Source organism: Lolium rigidum, chromosome 7 (genome assembly GCF_022539505.1).
Source record: "Lolium rigidum isolate FL_2022 chromosome 7, APGP_CSIRO_Lrig_0.1, whole genome shotgun sequence".
NCBI lineage: Eukaryota > Viridiplantae > Streptophyta > Magnoliopsida > Poales > Poaceae > Lolium > Lolium rigidum.
Window position 1 is genome coordinate 302,623,686 of NC_061514.1, and position 19,958 is coordinate 302,643,643.

General features: G+C 47.1%; 1 protein-coding gene across 4 annotated transcripts; it reads right to left on the reverse strand.

Moving 5' to 3' along the window:
* Positions 1 to 9,011: 9,011 nt before the first annotated feature.
* On the reverse strand, positions 9,012 to 15,707 carry LOC124678541 (acyl-CoA--sterol O-acyltransferase 1-like). 4 transcript variants are annotated; one of them, XM_047214417.1, is made up of 6 exons: positions 14,628 to 15,707; positions 11,940 to 11,995; positions 11,822 to 11,850; positions 10,100 to 11,729; positions 9,873 to 9,995; positions 9,012 to 9,460 (listed from the first exon to the last, which is right to left on the reverse strand). In XM_047214417.1, exons 1-2 carry the CDS (start codon positions 15,699 to 15,701, stop codon positions 11,984 to 11,986), a joined length of 1,086 nt encoding a protein of 361 aa, XP_047070373.1. In that variant the 5' UTR covers positions 15,702 to 15,707; the 3' UTR covers positions 9,012 to 9,460; positions 9,873 to 9,995; positions 10,100 to 11,729; positions 11,822 to 11,850; positions 11,940 to 11,983. The 4 variants fall into 4 exon arrangements, with proteins under 4 accessions (XP_047070373.1, XP_047070374.1, XP_047070372.1 ...); XM_047214418.1 differs by having other exon boundaries at positions 10,100 to 10,273; positions 11,668 to 11,729; positions 11,822 to 11,995; XM_047214416.1 differs by having other exon boundaries at positions 11,822 to 11,995.
* Between the last annotated feature and the right edge of the window lie 4,251 nt (positions 15,708 to 19,958).

The following is a 19,958-nucleotide window of genomic DNA, read 5'->3' on the forward strand; positions in this document are numbered from 1 at the left end:
AGTTGAACTACGACACGCGGTGTGGGCCCGTCCTATTTTGTGCCCATACCTCTCCTTAGATCTGAGGGATCGACATATGGATTACCCAAATCGTCGAAAGCCTCCGATGTTTCTTCTTGATTTTCGATAGCATAAATCGATGATATTTTGTACTCAGATCTATGTTGGGTTTGGTGACATCATTGTTGAGATTGATGAAGACCTTGCCCATTGTGATGGATTTGTCGATGAAGTCGTAATCGTCGACATCGCTTGAGCCATCGCTATATATGAGTCCGCGAGATGACTCAAACGATGTGTCGCTGAAGATCTTGGCGAGTTTCTCTCTTGCTCTGATGCTGACGTAACGTGTTGCCGAAGTTTCTTCTTCTGACTCGGTTGACGATGCATAGCTTGAAAAATCGGAATCGCCCGCCGATGATCCCGACGAAATCGGAATTTCGACACGATACGATCCTTCCTTCTCGACGCGAAAGTGAAACCTTCCGAACGTCATCTCCATGGGCTCCGCCAGGTACGCATATGCATCCAAACGGGAGGGTGGGTGAGGAACAAAATCAACAAGACCAGCAGCGATCTGTTTACCTCGATCCATAGTGTTGCTTCCGGTTGACGATGTCGAAGATCTTGAACGTGCCATCGAGATCAGATCCTTACGCCTCTAATCCCCACGAGACGGCGCCAATTGACAAGGGATTAACTTGTCAATGCCTATGGATTGTAGGCTAGGGTTTAGTTAGAAGTAGAGGGCAAGTAGATCTCGAAGGTTTCAGCCGAAAAGTGCTCGACGATTATGAAAACTAGGGTTTGCAGACAATGATTCGATGATCTCCTCGTCCCTCGACTCCCCCTTTATATAAGAGGTGGAGCCGAGGGTTTCGTTTTGTACAAGTTACGAGTCGGGACGGTTTCTAACTCATCCCGCCAGATTACAAACAACACTTCCTATTACAATTCTACTTTCCTTAATATATCCTGGGCTCTCGAACCTTCTTATTCTTCGGGTAGTGGGCCTTCATTAAAACCCGGGTACTATCTTTGGCAGGCCCATTTGGGATGCCTATGTCACCACTCTAGAAAACATTTTAGCTTTCAGATCTTGGCTTCGCGATGGCGGCGGCTCTGGAAGGTTTTCTCTGGTTTCGTTGAACCTGTCGAGGTTTTTAGGTCAGGGCCCTTTATATAGGCGAAGAGGCGGAGTCGGAGAGTCGACGAGGCGACGACACACTAGGGGGGCGCGCCCCCCCCAGGGTCGCGCCGGCCTGTCATCTGGGGGCCCAGTGGCCCCCCTCTGGCCTCTCTCGGGTGTTCTGGAAGCTTCGCGTGATCCTAAGATGCTGGGCGTTGATTTCGTCCGATTCCGAGAATATTTCCTTACTAGGATTTCTGAAACCAAAAACAGCAGAAAACGAGCAAGTGGCCCTTCGGCATCTCGTCAATAGGTTAGTTCCGGAAAACGCATAATAATGACATAAAGTATGCATAAAACATGTAGATATCATCAATAATGTGGCATGGAACATAAGAAATTATCGATACGTCGGAGACGTATCAATGACCGGGGCAATAGAAACGGTATCCCTTTCCCCTGTGCGGGTATCCGACGAAGAAACAAGTAACCATTTTTGGATCTAACTTCTTAAGTTGTGGATTGAAAATTTTAGCTTCAGCAGGACAGCCTCACACACGTAAATAGTTCAAGCTTGGTTTCTTTCCCGTCCACATCTCGTGAGGTGTGTTCGGTGCTGACTTAGTGGGAACAAGATTTAAAATATGTGCAACCATCTTCAATGCCTCCATCCATAGGCTTACCGGCAAACTTGCATGACTGAGCATGCTACGCACCATATCCAAAAGTGTACGATTGCGACGCTCAGCCACACCATTTTTTTGAGGTTCACCAGGCATTAAATAATGGGCAACAATTCCATTCTCAGCTAGGAACTTAGCAAAAGGTCCTGGAATGTGCCCATAAGGAGCATGCCTACCGTAATACTCTCCCCCGCGATCAGATCGTACAACTTTAATTTTTGCATTTAGTTGGTTCTCAACTTCGGCTTTGAACACTTTAAATTTGTCCAAAGCTTCCGATCGATCACGTATAGGGTAAATGTACCCATAACGGGAAAAGTCGTTTGTGAAGGTGATGAACGAATCAAAACCATCTATAGACTTAACATTAAGAGGCCCGCATATGTCAGTATGTATGAGTTCGAGGACACTCGTAGCTCTTACCGCTCCTTTCTTAATTGTTTTTGCATATTTACCTTTGATGCAATCAACATATTTATCTGCATCAGAGAAGTATAATGGGAGGAGTACATCATTTTTAATAAGTCTTTCCATTCTCCCCCTCGAAATGTGGCATAAACGATAGTGCCACAATTTCGAAGAAGTGCTAGTACCCTTCCATTTCTTCTCAACATTCGGAACATTACTCACATGCAAAACATAATCATTCATAGATAACATATATAGTTTGCCTCGTCTGACACCGAGGCTAACATCATTATTACAATAGTTTAAAACAAATTGTTTGTTACGAAACTTGCACTCATACATGTTATCATCGAGACAAGAAACTGAAATTAAATTCTTACTTGAAGTAGGTACATAAAGAACATTATTTAAATTAAGGTGAAAGCCAGAGTGGAGCTCCAAGGTGAGTGACCCAGCAGCTTCGACATCAACTTCAACTCCATTTGCAACTCTAAGTTGTCTTGCCCCGCTTGTTATGGTTTGGATCATATTTAATCCCTGCATAGAATTAGCAACGTGAGCAGTTGAACCTGAATTAATCCACCATGATGTACAAGAGAAATCAGTATATAACATGTCATCAACAAAAGTGATTTCATCTGTACCTTTCTTCATCATCCACTTGAGGTATTCAGGACAGTCCTTCCTGTAATGACCTTCCTTCTTATAGTGGAAGCACACATTATCAGTAGGTGCTGAAGACTGTCCATTATCCTTTTCCTTTGCTTTAAACTTTGGCATTTCCTTCATGAAGATCTTCTTTGGCAACTTTGAAGGGTCTGACCCATCATGCTTTCTCTTTGATGAGCCAACATGAAAAGCCTGATCATTGTTCTACATCATCATTCTTTTTTCTTCCTGGATAATCCGAGGGGATATCTCAGCAAGTGTCCACTTCTCCTTCATGGAATTGTAGTTGATCTTGAACTGATCGAACTCTTTAGGGAGGGACTCCAAAATCGTGATGATAAGGAGATTGTCACTGAGCTCACACTTTAGGTGCTTCAACATATTTGAAGCATTTATCATTCTCAGTATGTGTCCCCTAACATCACCATAATTTTTGTACTTGCCAAGTAGCTTGTGAAAAAGCTCATGTGCATAAACCTTTTCAGAGCCTTTGAATTGCTCCTCCGAGGCTTCCATAAATTCCTTGGTAGTATCTTTCTTGGGGAGAGCCCCAATAGTATTAGGTGAAATGGAAAAATTCATCACGAGCATTGCAACGTGATTGGATTTGTCCCACTTCTCCTTCTTGGAGTCATAAGTTTTCTTTAGTTCATCATACCACGTAGCACAAGAAACTGGTGCCACGGGTTTATCCTCCCTTAAGGCAAAACCAAACTCGTTGAAAGCCAAACATAGCTCAATGGAATTCTTCCAATGAGGAAATTTGCTGCCGATCAACTGCTCGACAGCATCATAACGCATCGCAGCGGAAGCTGAAATTTGACATGGACATTCATTAGTAAAATTGCATGCATATAAAATAAACATGCCATAAATTTCTTATTCTATGTCAAACACCGTTGGGCAGAAATGGCATGAATTAGAACAACATTAGGGGTTGACATGCAGAAATAATACAACGTTGGTCAGAATTATTTTGCAGCCATAACATTCTCAAAATGAACATCAACTTTAAATCATTTAAGGAACAACATATGTGATGCTTAATTTGATAATTCAACATTAAAACATGCTAAATACTCTAAACAAAAAATCTCGTAGGTTCATTTTTGTCCAGAACAAATAGCATGTTTTCTGATCATAAATTAGGCATTTTAATTTCTGTTCAAAAACAGTGAAAAACATTAAAAACATCACCTTAATAATCATTTATTTGCACTGATAAAACAGAAAAAGTAACAGAGAAACATACAACAGCCCAAAACTTTATGGGTTGTCGAAAACTTGGGTTGAAGCCCCGCCTCCAGAAACAGCCCAAAAACCCCCTTTGGCCTGGCAATCGTCCCCGCCTCCATCTGGTCCGTCCAACCAAACAGATGGCCAAGATCGGCTCAGAAACGAACAAAACGGGGGGACGGCCAGGAAACCCTAACTCATTTCTTCCCCTCCCCCCCGAGTTTTCCGCGTCAGAGAGAGAGGGCCGGCGGCGGCGCCCTCCTCCCCCGGCGGCGCGAGGCGTCCACGCCCGGCGGCCCGAGGCACGCGAGGCGGCCACGCTCGGCTGCCCGAGGCGCGCGAGGCGGCCTTGCCCGGCGGCCAGAGGCGCGCGAGGCGGCCTTGCCTGGCGGCCAGAGGCTTCCCTTCATCATGCCGGCGCGGTGGCGGCGCTCACCGGAGCAGCGTGCGACGGACCATGTCCGACGCGCTCCTCCGTCGAGCGTGCCTACTGGCGCCGTTTCCGTCTGCGAGGGGGGCTCTCACCGGCGAGGCCGGCAGCCAGTCCGCGCGTTACCGCGCGTCCATCCACACGCTCCTCTGTCGGGAGAGAGCGGCGGCGCGGGATCCTTGCCCTCGCCGGAGCTATCGCTTCTCCGGCGGGCCCCGAAGGGAGAGGTAACGACCCGGCGGCATCAGGTGAGATTCTCATCCTCAAAAACGTGCCGAATTGCATATTTAGGGTTCATCCGTAATTAGGGAATTAGGGTTAGGGTGTATACATCATCTAATCATGCAACATGAAACAACAATTCTGGCTAATCTAAGCCTTAAGCATGATTTCGAAACTAAAATAGGAACATCAGATTGCTTGCATAACAAATCTGAGAGCCTAACATGCATAACAGGGGCTAAACATCAACATAATCAGCCTAAAAAACATGATCTTTGTACAAAATTGTGATCTCAGATCACCACTAGGGTTCTAGTGATAGCAGTACTAGGCCTCTGATACCATTGTCAGATCCAAATCGACTACAGCAGCAAAAGATCGCGAAAAGTAGCCACTAGAACACCTAATGATCATAATCAGGGAGGTTTACAGATGCATTACTGGGCATTGCAGTTGCCATCCATGCCTGCGTGAGGCAGGCTTGGTGCAGCGATGTTGATGATGATCCGGTGGTCGCAGACGATCTGGAGATCCTTCTGATCCCCTCCGGGCGCCACCTACACTGCCCTGGCACAGCACGGTGAGGTTCCAGCCTTCCCGTTGCTTCTGGCCACTCTAGATCGGTAGAGTTTTGGGATGTAGGGGAAGCAGATGTTTAGATCGTCAACTGGATATCGATCTCTGCCAGACTCCCCCCCCTTTATAAGGCACAACGTAACAGGGGACCAAAACCATCGAGTTGGTTTTGGCACCCCCGATCAGGGTGCGTTTGTTACATACGAGAATAAGTCACGTACGGATCAAGTCATGGACGTTGGTCCAGTGAGCCCATCCCTTTAACGTTAAGTTTTGATTTTTCTCTGTTAACTGAAAATGACTGTCGAACCTGACAGATCAACCAACAGACGAAATACCAAGAGGAACCCACGTTGAAGACCGTATGGCGTGGTAAACGGCTCCTAGACCATGCTGAGAAACATGCGCCTTCTCCATAGAACACCACCTCCACCTCCCAGACCTCTTGGCCAGCACTGGATTTCTTCATATATGCATAATGTGTCTCTTGACCTTCAATGGCCCGGGCAAACTTGTCGTGGAACTTCGGCCGCTCCCAACTATCATCCAACAGGGTGAAGAAGAATTCGAAGCCAGACGCCTTGGGAACACCTCTTCCTCATGACATGTACGCGCGCAGATGGGGACCTTGCTATCACTTTCGCCGCCGCCGCGACCTCGACCTCATCCTCCGCCATGACCTCGACCACGGCCACGGGACAGAGCTCCTTCTCCCGTTTCCAGCTAAGCACCTGCTTGTGCTCCCTGGGAAGCCGAATATAGATCGGAACGTGGGCCGCATCCTCTGCAACGTGAGCAGTTTTACGGAACGTGTGTACTTGGTCTTACTTTTACAACAGTACTAGAAGCAGCTTAATAAAGGAGAAAACAAAGAAAGATAAATGAGTACTCAAGATAAATCCTAGGCCGTAGACCAGGTCGACGCTGTATTCTACCCCCGCTCACGGCTCGTGTCGCTGCTTTCCTCAACGGTCAAGGTACACGGCGGTCGCTCACGTACGAAGCCCAGTTTTGTACCGACCAGACCAAGCAAATCGGCGGTAGTAGTCATGGCGACGTAGACTGGGTGCTCCAAGCTGACGATGCTCCGAGCTGACATATGAGGTGGTTTATCAACGTAATAGAACTAAACAAGCTCCATGAAGGTTCCTGGAAGCTCATGCTAGCTAGACATGCATGCTTCCTCTCTTTGGGTAGTATAGAAGTACGTACCCAGGACAGGAGCGCGCGCCACACGCAACTGTTACTGGAGAGGGGCGCCACGCGCGAGACATATGCACCAGCTACTCCTCTCTTTGGGCCATGACCGTTTCTCATCCCTTTGAGATGTGCGTTCCTCGATCCATGCGGGAAGCATCCGTAAATTAATTAACTATGCTGAGAAGCAACGCGGCGTGCCCGCGTACGGGGCAGATACATGCTTAGCCGTTAAGTGTTAACCGTGTTCCTTGATCGGCCTCCATCCGTGTACATAAGACCGCGGCCTTGCTCCAGCGAGCTCCAGTACGTGCCTCTCCTCCACCAGCGACCTCCTCACACCACACACACCTCGCCGAGCTGTGTGGAAATCAACGGTACTGCAGCGGCGATCGAGCTCGACCTCCTCTCGCCTCCACCGAGTGCCTAGATCCGGTCACGTAACATCGTCTGAGACGAGCTATGGCGTCTCCGGGTGCAAGTGGGAGCGGCCTACCGGCGGCGCCGCTCAGCCGTCAGCAACCTCCGCGCCGCGATGGGACTGAAGCCGCGCCTGCATCTCCCAACCACGAACCGGACCGCACCATCATCGATCTCACAGTTGATTCCAGCGGAGGGTTATATATTACAACAACAACTCAGCCAAGCGACGCAGTTGACGAGCCTGCTGGCACGGCGGATGATGGGCAGGAGTAGTCTTTCCCCCCTTTGTGCTGGCTAATTGAGCTTCGTTTCTCTTCAAATGTATATAGGCAGTACGATTGCATGCTCAATTCATTGATTCCCCTCCCCCCCCCCCCCCCATCTCAAGGTCTCCTTTGTGTTAAACTACATGTAATATATGCACAGGTATGATGTAGTACACCACCACACCCTATATTGTATTTCCCCCTCATGTACATGTCGCGGTGGGGGCTATAAATTCCCACCTCTATTTAACATATATGGAGAGCCCAGAGAGAGGGCATCGTTTCCGCCTAGTAATTCCATACTTTGCTCTTTTAGTTCATTGCTGTACGCAGATCATTATGGGAAAAGTCAGTTATTCCATTTATGTTACCAGTGTTACGCGTTCCAAAAGATTAGCTGAACATGGTTTTTGAACTAACAGAAAATCATTATCATAATAGCTAGCGTTAAGGAAAGTTGCGAGGGCTTCGTGTAGTTCCCTGTTTATTTCCTCTAAAAGTAAGGGAACCTTCTATGCTAGCATCAAGGAAACGTCTGAACCCTCTGAAAAAAATTAAATGTTTTCGTGGCAGTTCCATGACCTTTTCCCCTTCGTTGTTCATCTTAAGAAACTACTGTCTCTATTCCAACCATCTATACCGCGATGAGGGTGAGATTCTCTTTTCGGTGGCAGTGTTTTTTTTATGATAGAGAGACATACAATTTGACAACAAATGAAGGAGAGTAACAGGACGGAGGTCTAGGCCTTCGGCCAAAAAAAAGGCGACAACATATAGAAATATAAAGAGAAAAAAAACATGGGAGCCACCGAGCCTGCTCTCCTGGTAAAAGATGACCCAAATGTTTCAGGCCCATGAAACGTCATGTTCATGCTTCCATCTTGATCTTGTCAAACACAATCGAGGGATGGATTGATTTATTTTTGAAGACTCTAGCGTTGGAGCTCATTTCATAGCTCCAAGGAGACGAGCACAATTAGCGATGCCCTGGAATTCCTTCTTCCGGGGTGGGAGTGCACCAAGTGTGACCACACCCGGTACCTTTTAAGACACATTGCGGCACCTTCCGAAGTCTATTTGGTGCGCCACAAAAAAAAAAGCATTCCACCTATAGCTAGTTTCCTACTAATGTGTAATTATGCACAAGACTAGTAGGGCATGGCACGTTGTCAGATTTATCCCTTATGGGACGGAGAGAATAAGCAAATTAACATCATCTTCTGGCATAGTTCTTCTACATGTCTGCAGTGAAGTAGTTACGCCCCAAGATTTGTTACCAGCCTAGAAAAAAAACATACCAGACCGTGAACTCAACCAAGTTTTCATACCGCTAATTAAACAGCAAGCTTTGGTTTCCAAATGGAATTAATTAAACAGCAAGCTAGCTTTCCGTTGAAAAAAAAGACGCCCAGCAGGGAGAAATAATGCCCAGCCGCCGGCCTTGGGCATAAGAAAAAAAGAAATGCCCAACTGCTCTGTACCGTCTGATCACGCGTGTACGTACACGGTAACCCCCTCACTCACGCCTTGCTCTCCCTCAACGCGGTGGTCGGCCTTTCTTCTGATATCATCAAGCTCCTTGATGTGCCCCTGGTGTAATACTCGCCAGGAATGTTGCTGTAATGATGTTGCTACTACTGATAACTGTCCATTAGCGCCACGCTACCGTTGACGCGAGGGCCGATTGTACGCGTGCGGGGTGCTCCAGGGCCATGATGTAATTTCTTTTGTTTTTTTGTTCAACAAAGAGGCTGTAATTTCTGGTTACCGAGTAAACAAAGCAAAACAAGCACGGGTTTCTTACGTAAGCAATACAGTACTAGGCCCTAGGGTAATACGTACATCACACGCATACCATATACACACTACTAGGCCCTCATATATACCATAAACTATTTACACCAAACATATGTTACCGAGAGCCGCTTCTGAATTTTATCTTGTTTCACCACTGAACATATCTTCACCAGTACTAGTGAAGAAACATACTGTACTTGTTTCTTCAGACCATCCGAGACCCAGTATCAAGGTTGCTATTTCTGCGACTTTGAGAAATGACGCCAAAGGACGAACACTTGAGCAGACCATGGCTCGATCGGCTTTATATTATGTTGAGGAAGACTCGACCAGCAGTTGCGGAGCATATATATGTTGAGGCATGAGCGCATCCTCGCGGTTCCGGACAGGCCTCGATTTGCTCTTACTCTGTGTCATTCATATCCTGTCATAATAATAATAATAATAAGCAACGCTTAGAATTCTTGCATCATGGTAGTAAACTGAACACGATCTTCTAGACCTCTGAAGGATCTCCACCTAACGTGATCGTAACGTGGATCTGAATACCGTTTGTTTCAGATCTGTTATATATTCGGCTTGACCATGTCGCATACGCTTCACAAGAGGGAGTTTGCGCGTCGGGCTCCTACGTGGAATCCCTATCCGGAGGGATGGATCAAGATCCCGAGAGAAGCCCCCGACTACTACACAGTTTTAACCAGCAGAAATCTGTACTAGAAATCTATAGATATACTAGTACTATATACTCCAACTTACTAAGCTATTCACGAAACTTGCGTAAAACTAGAAACGATATAGAAAACGAAGAAGAGGAAAAGTCAGGGTATAAATACCAGCTACGGTTGGTTTCGCTCCATCCTCTATGAAAATCAAGCCACCCTCTGGATCGAGAACCAGATCGTATTTCGCAGGCGGCGGCTGCGTCACTTGGCCCATAGCGGAAGCCACGATCATACCTACGAACAGCAATTGAATCTAGGTGAGACGAGGACATAGACAGCAGAGCATAGGACAAGTAGTGATCGACAGAATTTTCATGAGCGAGAGAGAGAGAGAGAACCTTTGGGGGGAGGAGGAGTTAGTTGCAGGGGCGAATGCACGGCGCTGCTTACATATATAGGCTTCGAGGGAAAGGGACGCGTGTCCTTCTGTGAGATTTGTACTTATCCATATTCCCTTCTAGATGTACACCGTATATCTACGAAACTTGGGAGGTACTCTACCACGTCGGACGCTGTTATCATCCCAACAAAGGCGCCCATTAGTCCATGCAAAAAAAAAAAAGGCGCCCATTAGTCTTCTGCCTTACAGGGTAAGCAACACGTCGGATGGAGGACTTTTTCTTTGAGGTGGTTCTTCCGTGTCCGGAATATGCTTCCTCGCGCCTGCCTTGCCCGTGGGCTTGACTGCTGGAGTTATCTAGTAGCCCTAATTATTTCTCACAGATTATGTATCTTGCCTTGCCCTGCCGTTTTTCTGGTTTGTTTAGAAAATGGCAATTTCCGTTGATTAGATGGAATATTTTAACCTTGTGCGTGAAAATAGAATATCCGATGTATGCCCGGGGATTTATCAATTCTTCTTAAAATTTTGAAATAAATTTAAAATTTATTTATTTATAATAGGTGTATAACTCTCCTTGAGCCAAAAAAAAAAGTGTGGTGACTGTGGTATGACTCTCCTTCCAAGCTGTCCTTTGATGATTCTGTACACATCCAATATTCAGGCTGGTATTCCTTGATTTTGTTTACTTATTTTCTCTTGCTTTCTTAGTCTTCACGCTATGCCTGCTAGTTTTATTTTCTTCCAGCTCTCCCTTTCTCCCTTTCGCCTGATTATCTACAGTTTGGATACCACCGCCACACGCCCATATCTTACCCCCGGGTACGTGGATCCATCGCGTATATAGCGTGTGGTCAAATTTTCAAACGCTAATACCCGTGTTCATGTGGATCCTACAACACAATTACTTGTTATCAACTACGTGGGCCCATCCTCACTAATTACCGACTTAATGTGTCCTTGTTACGTGTATTTTTTTTGGAAGGTACAATTTCAAATAAGGAGATGTCACTGTTGGAAAAGATGCTATGGATATAGAGTCGTTATCAAGTTGGTTGTCCAAGATGTGGCTAGTAAAAAACATGGACCGCACCTGAGACGTTGAGATAATGGTTGTATACCTATTCAACGATAAGAGCCTGATTTTGGTTTATTTTACTCCCTCTGATCCATAGTACTAGATGTTAAAGTGAATGTATCTACAACTAAAATATGGATGGATGTATCTACAACTAAAATATGTCTAGATATATTTATATTTGCATCAAGTAATATGAATCGGAGAGAACACCTATTTTTGACTTAGTGTTGTTCTATACGAATACATTATTTCTCTCTTTTCTCATTTGTCATGTCAATTAACTTGATTGAGCTTCCTTTGTCAAAGTTCACAAATTTACATGTTCACTAATTTAATGCCAGTGGTCCAATTTTTCCGACATGACACAATGTTTTGATAAAAGGCTTTTATTAAACTACAGATATGACACATTAGTGGTGTAACTACAAAAATACATTAGATTCTTCAACCTTTTATTACAAAAATACATTGAGCTCTACAGTTACCTTAGCATTTCACACGGAGCCGAGATTAATTAGCTTGCCCACAGCACCAGGGACCAGCAAGCCTAAGAATAACAAATAATCTAGGTAAGATGAGAAAGGTATAATAAGCAATAGAAGGATAAGCCAAAAAAAATGACAGGTAAATCATGAGAACCTTCGCTGTTGCTTGGATGGAAGCTGCGGCTGCGGGTGGAGAAAGGTTGATGGTCATCTTGGGTGCTACTCTACTGTTCTGAAGGCCGGCCAGCAAAGGAGTAATCTTGAGTACATACCTTCATTAGCTTAGGATATTGACGTGGAATTCACCCGGCTGTTTCTAGGAAGAGACCTGGGCACGGCACGCCGGAGTCAAAGCTAGATAAACTCAAGCAGTCAAAGCCTAGAATGCGTCGTAGGTAGGGCGGTTTACTCATGCAGTTGCGCACGCGCGTCAGACGCTGAAACAATTACGTACAGTAAGAAAAAGTCTGCCATTAGGTATGTGAATTCCTAGCTCTGAAGAAAAGGCCCGCGTACAAGATGCTGTGCCATCTAATTTCGGACATGGGAATTGGTAGAACGTCAGCCAGTGCATATATCTTATTGGATTCCAGTCTTTTGATCTGGCCACTTGTCTTCAGGTTTCGTCATCAGACATTAGCCCTAGCAGTTTCCAAACGGTCGGCCGGTGACGTACTAGGTTCTAAGAGCATCTCTAACAGAGCCCGTAAATCCCGCCGGAACTGAATTTTCCGGCGGATTTACGGGTTAGGCCGAAAGTGGCGCAGAACAGCACCCGAATCGGTGGGCCGGCCCGTATCGGAAGTTCGGGGGCCCGAGAAACTGGACCGTCGACCCGTATATATACAGGCCCGAGAAACAAATCCACTATTGTGAAGTCATTAGGAGGATAGTGATTGGTTGTTGGTCGTTTCTGGCTTGTTCAGTCTTAATGTTTGAGTGTAATTATGTCTTCCCTAAAAAATCGATAAAAGGAATATATTAATATCAAAAGATACCAATTACATCCAGTCTCTGCAATAACGCCCCATCCTAGTGGCAGTACGGATGCACACATCCAAAAAAGAGTAAAGAAAACTAAGAAATAAAAGTCCCGCTACAACATTACAGACCTAGCAACAACAATACAACCACCACCGTGACAACCCCTGAAATACAGACTCTCCAAAAGTGACGCCTCCAAGAAGGGAACAGTGCACCAGTGCCGTCGTCGTCCGACCAAAGGTTTTAGGTTTTCACCCTGAAGATAGTCCCCATACTCAAAACAATGCCTCCAACAAGGTGCCAGGCACAACCAGTTAAGGCTACTTTTCACCCTGAGATGTAAGACTTTGAACTTCACCTGTGCTGCCGGCCCCACATGCATACCATTGCTGCAGAGACCAGAACGCCAAGCAAATCCCTCAGCATCATGGAGACTGAAACCTCCTTTAGCCAGTCCACCAATCCGGCCTTCATGATATTCCTTCTTCTGAATTCAACATGGACCAAAAAGTCACCTTATGTCAACATAGAATAGAGCTTCGCGCTGCTCCCTCCGGAACCAAACGTTCGGAATAAAAACATGGGTGCGCTCGACCGAATACCACCCAATCCAGCAAACTCCAGGCAAAATATGCACTGTTTCATTCGCCGGCGGAGCTTTTCGGAACTCATCTCTCCAGCCAGATCAAAGCAAACTGACCTCTGACAGATCTTCCACTTCGCTTGTGAGAAACCCGAGGACTGCCACCAAAAACAAAGCAAGAACGGCAGCCCCCACGCCGACAGTCCCTCCTACCGGATCAATAGAGAAGAGGACGGCGGCGCGGATCATGCGTACCACCGCCGAACCGTCACCGGGGGCGGAGGCCGCCACCGCTCCACCGAATCCTCCATGGCTACCGACGGAGAGCATCAGGCCCCGCCCAAGTAGCCGTGCCGCCCGGCTTCCTCCACGGAGCTTCATCACCTCCCATGGAATGCCGCCGCGGAAACCCTCTCCTCCCCGCTCGTCGTTCGACGGAAGGGGCATTGCCACTACCGTCGAGGCCGGGGCGGGGACCAGGGCTGTGGCCGAGGCCTGGGCCGGAGCCGGGGCCAAGGCCGCAGCCGGGGCCAGGGCCGAGGCATGCGGTCCGAGGGCGGCTGCTCGGGTGGGGTGGATCCTCCGCCGCCCCTGGGAGGGGGGCGGGAGAGGAGGAGGGCGGCAGCTAGGTCACGGGAGAGCAACCATGTCTTCCCTCATTAAAATGATGTCTTCACCGTTTTCAGAATTCCATACGGAGCTCAAGCTTTTTTTAGTGTTCATTTTCACTCTGTTGTGTTTTGTATTCCTGAATTTGAACGTTTCCACGCCACTGATAATTTGTTCAACTTCTGAATTTGAACTTTTTCTTTTGAGGCAATTAGTAGTACAATAGTACGTATATTTTGTCAGAAAATACTTTGTATTTTGGACACGAGGAGTGTAGTCAAAAAAGTCCCATTAAAAAATACTTTGTATTTTGGAAAATACAAAAAAAAAATTCTGACTATAAATAGTAGTACAATAGTACGTATATTTTGTCAGTGTACTGTCAGAAATTTGTCTTTTTTGCATCTCCAAAAATATAACGTATTTTTTGACGAGATTTTTTTGATTCCAATCCTCGTATACACATCTATCTACATATTTAATGTCATAATTCTTGAAAGCAGAGAAATATGAGAATCTAAAATTTTCAAAAATCAAAAAGTGAAGGGAGCACTGACTCCCATGTGCACAAAATCCTTGTCCGGCATCACGTCTATTTTTTCTTTCTATTTAAATGACAACAAGAAAGAATGGCGTGGCAAGGCGCCCAAGGTCCATGCATCTAGCTAGTTTAATCCAACCTCTAACGGACATCCCAACATGCTCCTTTATTTTTCTCCTTTTCAGAGTTAATTAGATTTGATCTGTCAACAGAGTGCCAAACAGGGTACTAAGTTGTGCGTACCATGGACCATGGTATCTTCCCGCCGGCGTCCTGGAAGAAGGCGGCCACCGCAGCCCACTCCTGCAGCAGCTTCTCCTCAACTCCGTCCTTGCAAAGCGCAGGGAAGAAGAGCCAGAAGGACGTGGCCGTGACGAAGAGCCCAACCAGCACCGTAGCCACGGCCCGCGGCGGCGCCGGCCACCGCCGCGCGCACCACCCCTCGACGACGCAGCAAACGCCGTGGAGCAGGAAGAAAGCAGCCATCATGCCGTCGGACCGCCACTGAAGGCTGAGGTAGTACACCATGGCCTCGTGCATCAGCGCGGACACGGCGAAGGTAGCTAGGACAGCGGCAGGGATCCCGGCCAGCGCGCGGACGGGGTCGTAGACCGACGGCCGGAGGATGGCGGAAACCATGAGGTTCCACCTGCGGCCCCAGAAGTCCCGTAGCGACGACGCCAGGTACGGCCGGTTGAACTGCGGTTCCGCCTCCATGCCGAGCGCGGCGGCGGCAGCCGCGATGCAGGGGAGGAGGAGGTCCAGGAAGCAGTACGTGTGGACGCCGTACAGGGCTAGGCGCGCGTACAGGTGCAGGCGGTCGTTGAACTGGTAGAGCCGGACCACGGCGGCTATGACGGCCACCTTCACCGCGCAAGAAACGAGGGACACCGGCTTGGCCTTGGAGGCTCTGGCGGCGAGCTTGACGGGGAGCAAGGCGGTGAAGAGGAACGGCAGCACGGGAAGGGCGGGGTCGAGCGGGCCGCGGCCGACGGCGAGGAGGGCGAGCTTGAAGGTGCAGAGCCAGGCCAGGAAGAAGGCAGCGAGGCCCCGGACGATGGCGGAGGAGGGGAAGGCCAGGGGCGCGGCGACGAGGAGCGGGAACAGGGGGAGGAGGGCGATGAGGCGCGGGAGTCCAGGGCGGAGGAGCGACGACGACGCCCGCGCGTACAGCGCGGCGGCCGCGACGGCGAGGGACACCATGGGGATGCTGTCCTGCAGGAGCTCGATGGCCGTCGTGACATGGCCCCGGCACGGCATGGTGACTTGCTGTTGAACTGGAAGAAGATAGGTCACCTCGAATGCGAAGTGTAGCATTACTGAGGGAAAGTTACGGCTACTCGAAGAAGCAAGAACTGTACTAGCTGTATTTAAAGAGTGTAGGAAAGTATGAGGTGGAAAAGACTATGGATGGTTGGGAGGGCGTGGTATCTAGCATACGTGTCGCCTCCAACGGGTCCGACGTAGAGCAAAGTGATTTTGTCGTCTGCGCGATCAAAATTTTGTCTATTTGCAAACCAAGCGGCGTGACGGTAAAGCTAGTCATCCGGCTGTTCGTTGAAATACAAACACACTTTAAATTTGAAACGCGAATGCCCGCGTCTACGCGTTGAAGTAGCACGGACAGCCCGTGTGACCTATCCAGCCCCGCCTGCTAGGACAACGAAATCCATCAGACTAAAGTTGTGCCCCCTACCTTTCTTTGCAGCCGTAGGGCAGCACCGCCACCCCACCGACACCCGCTACCCCTTCGCCGCAGTAGCCAAACTCTGTTCGGGCCACGACTCACCGGAGTCCACACTCAGTGCCGGGTAGGGGGAGAGCCCTTGCCTCATCGATCGTGTCCTTGTTGGCCGACCATCTAGTCGGAGCCCCCACCAGCCTCGACGCATAGGGCATGTTCGGTAAATTGTGTGGTACGATACCGACGAATTGTTCGACCATTTCCGCCAACTATGCTTCCCTTTATCTATTGTTGTTGCCCCGCAGATGGACCTCGGACAATTGCTCAGGATGCTCCACGGGGAAGTCGTGGACACCTCGTTCGACGAGACGTCGCAACTCATGGTTGTTGCGGCCTCCCTCATCCACGAGCACAATGGCAGGCAGATGTCGGTGTACTGGGGATCGACGAAGGGCCACTCGGCCAATGTGAAGCGCAACCGAGTGGGCGGACACATCCGGCTTTACAAAGACTACTTCCACCTTGCTGATTCGGTGTACAAGGAAGTCATGTTACGGTGCCGCTATCGGATGTCAAGAGACCCGTTCTTCATAATTTTACAGGACGTTAGAGACTACAAACCCTACTTCCAAATTAAGAAGGGCCAATTCCATTCGTAAGCTATGCGTCAACTTATCAAAAGTGTTCCGTAGCTATACACATGCTTTCGTGTGGAGTGTCTGATGGCGTGTATTTCACACGTTCGTTGGGCAACCCCAAGAGGAAGGTATGATGCGCACAGCAGCAAGTTTTCCCTCAGAAAGAAACCAAGGTTTATCGAACCAGGAGGAGCCAAGAAGCACGTTGAAGGTTGATGGCGGCGGGATGTAGTGCGGCGCAACACCGAGATTCCGGCGCCAACGTGGAACCGGCACAACACAACCAAGCTACTTTGCCCCAACGAAACAGTGAGGTTGTCAATCTCACCGGCTTGCTGTAACAAAGGATTAACCGTATTGTGTGGAAGATGATTGTTTGCAGAGAAAACAGTAGAAACAAGTATTGCAGTAGATTGTATTTCAGTAAAGAGAATTGGACCGGGGTCCACAGTTCACTAGAGGTGTCTCTCCCATAAGACGAACAGCATGTTGGGTGAACAAATTACAGTTGGGCAATTGACAAATAAAGAGAGCATGACCATGCACATACATATCATGATGAGTATAGTGAGATTTAATTGGGCATTACGACAAAGTACATAGACCGCCATCCAACCGCATCTATGCCTAAAAAGTCCACCTTCGAGTTATCATCCGAACCCCTCCAGTATTAAGTTGCAAGCAACGAGACAATTGCATTAAGTATGGTGCGTAATGTAATCAACAACTACATCCTTAGACATAGCATCAATGTTTTATCCCTAGTGGCAACAAGCACAACACAACCTTAGAACTTTTCGTCACTCGTCCCGGTGTCAATGCAGGCATGAACCCACTATCGAGCATAAGTACTCCCTCTTGGAGTTAAAAGCATCTACTTGGCCGGAGCATCTACTAATAACGGAGAGCATGCAAGATCATAAACAACACATAAGCATAACTTTGATAATCAACATAACAAGTATTCTCTATTCATCGGATCCCAACAAACGCAACATATAGAATTACATATAGATGATCTTGATCATGATAGGCAGCTCACAAGATCCGACAATGATAGCACAATGGGGAGAAGACAACCATCTAGCTACTGCTATGGACCCATAGTCCAGGGGTAGACTACTCACTCATCACTCCGGAGGCGACCATGGCGGTGTAGAGTCCTCCGGGAGATGATTCCCCTCTCCGGCAGGGTGCCGGAGGCGATCTCCGGGATCCCCCGAGATGGGATCGGCGGCGACGGCGTCTCGGTAATGTTTTCCGTATCGTGGCTCTCGGTACCGGGGGTTTCGTCACGGAGGCTATTTGTAGGCGGAAGGGCAAGTCAAGAGGCGGCACGGGGGGCCACACCACGGGCCGGCGCGGCCAAGGGGGGCCGCGCCGCCCTAGGGTTTGGCGCCCCGTGGCCCCTCTTCGTCTCTCCTTCGGACTTCTGGAAGCTTCGTGAGAAAATAGGCCTCTGGGCTTTTATTTCGTCCAATTCCGAGAATATTTCTTTACTAGGATTTCTGAAACCAAAAACAGCGAGAAAACAGACAAGCGGCACTTCGGCATCTTGTTAATAGGTTAGTTCCGGAAAATGCACGAATATGATATAAAGTGTGCATAAAACATGTAGATAACATCAATAATGTGGCATGGAACACAAGAAATTATCGATACGTTGGAGACGTATCAGCATCCCCAAGCTTAGTACTGCTCGTCCCGAGCAGGTAAAACGATAACAAAGATAATTTCTGGAGTGACATGCCATCATAAACTTGATCATACTATTTGTAAAGCATATGTAGAGAATGCAGCGATCAAAACAATGTGTATGACATGAGTAAACAAGTGAATCATAAAGCAAAGACTTTTCATGAATAGCACTTCAAGACAAGCATCAATAAATCTTGCATAAGAGTTAACTCATAAAGCAATAATTCAAAGTAAAGGTATTGAAGCAACACAAAAGAAGATTAAGTTTCAGCGGTTGCTTTCAACTTGTAACATGTATATCTCATGGATATTGTCAACATAGAGTAATATAATAAGTGCAATAAGCAAGTATGTAAGAATCAATGCACAGTTCACACAAGTGTTTGCTTCTTGAGGTGGAGAGAAATAGGTGAACTGACTCAACATAAAAGTAAAGAGAATGGTCCTCATAGAGGAAAAGCATCGATTGCTATATTTGTGCTAGAGCTTTGATTTTGAAAACATGAAACAATTTTGTCAACGGTAGTAATAAAGCATATGCATCATGTAAATTATATCTTATAAGTTGCAAGCCTCATGCATAGTGTACTAATAGTGCTCGCACCTTGTCCTAATTAGCTTGGACTACCTGGATTATCACCGCAATACATATGCTTTAACCAAGTATCACAAAGGGGTACCTCTATGCCGACTGTACAAAGGTCTAAGGAGAAAGCTCGCATTTGGATTTCTCGCTTTTGATTATTCTCAACTTAGACATCCATACCGGGACAACATAGACAACAGATAATGGACTCCTCTTTTAATGCTTTAAGCATTCAACAACAATTAATTCTTTTCTCATTAGAGATTTGAGGATGTTTGTCCAAAACTGAAACTTCCACCATGGAACATGGCTTTAGTTAGCGGCCCAATGTTCTTCTCTCACAATATGCATGCTCAAACCATTCAACTCGGTGTAGATCGCCCTTACTTCGAGACAAGACGAACATGCATAGCAACTCACATGAAATTCAACAATGAGTTGATGGCGTTCCCCAGTAAACATGGTTATCGCACAACAAGCAACTTAATAAGAGATAAAGTGCATAATTACATATTCAATACCACAATAGTTTTTAAGCTATTTGTCCCATGAGCTATATATTGCAAAGGTGAATGATGGAATTTTAAAGGTAGCACTCAAGCAATTTACTTTGGAATGGCTGGAAAATACCATGTAGTAGGTAGGTATGGTGGACACAAATGGCATAGTGGTTGGCTCAAGTATTTTGGATGCATGAGAAGTATTCCCTCTCGATACAAGGTTTAGGCTAGCAAGGTTATTTGAGGCAAACACAAGGATGAACTAGTACAGCAAAACTCACATAAAAGACATATTGAAAGCATTATAATACTCTATACCGTCTTCCTTGTTGTTCAAACTCAAAACTAGAAATTATCTAGACCTTAGAGAAACCAAATATGCAAACCAAATTTTAGCATGCTCTATGTATTTCTTCATTAATGGGTGCAAAGCATATGATGCAAGAGCTTAAACATGAGCACAACAAT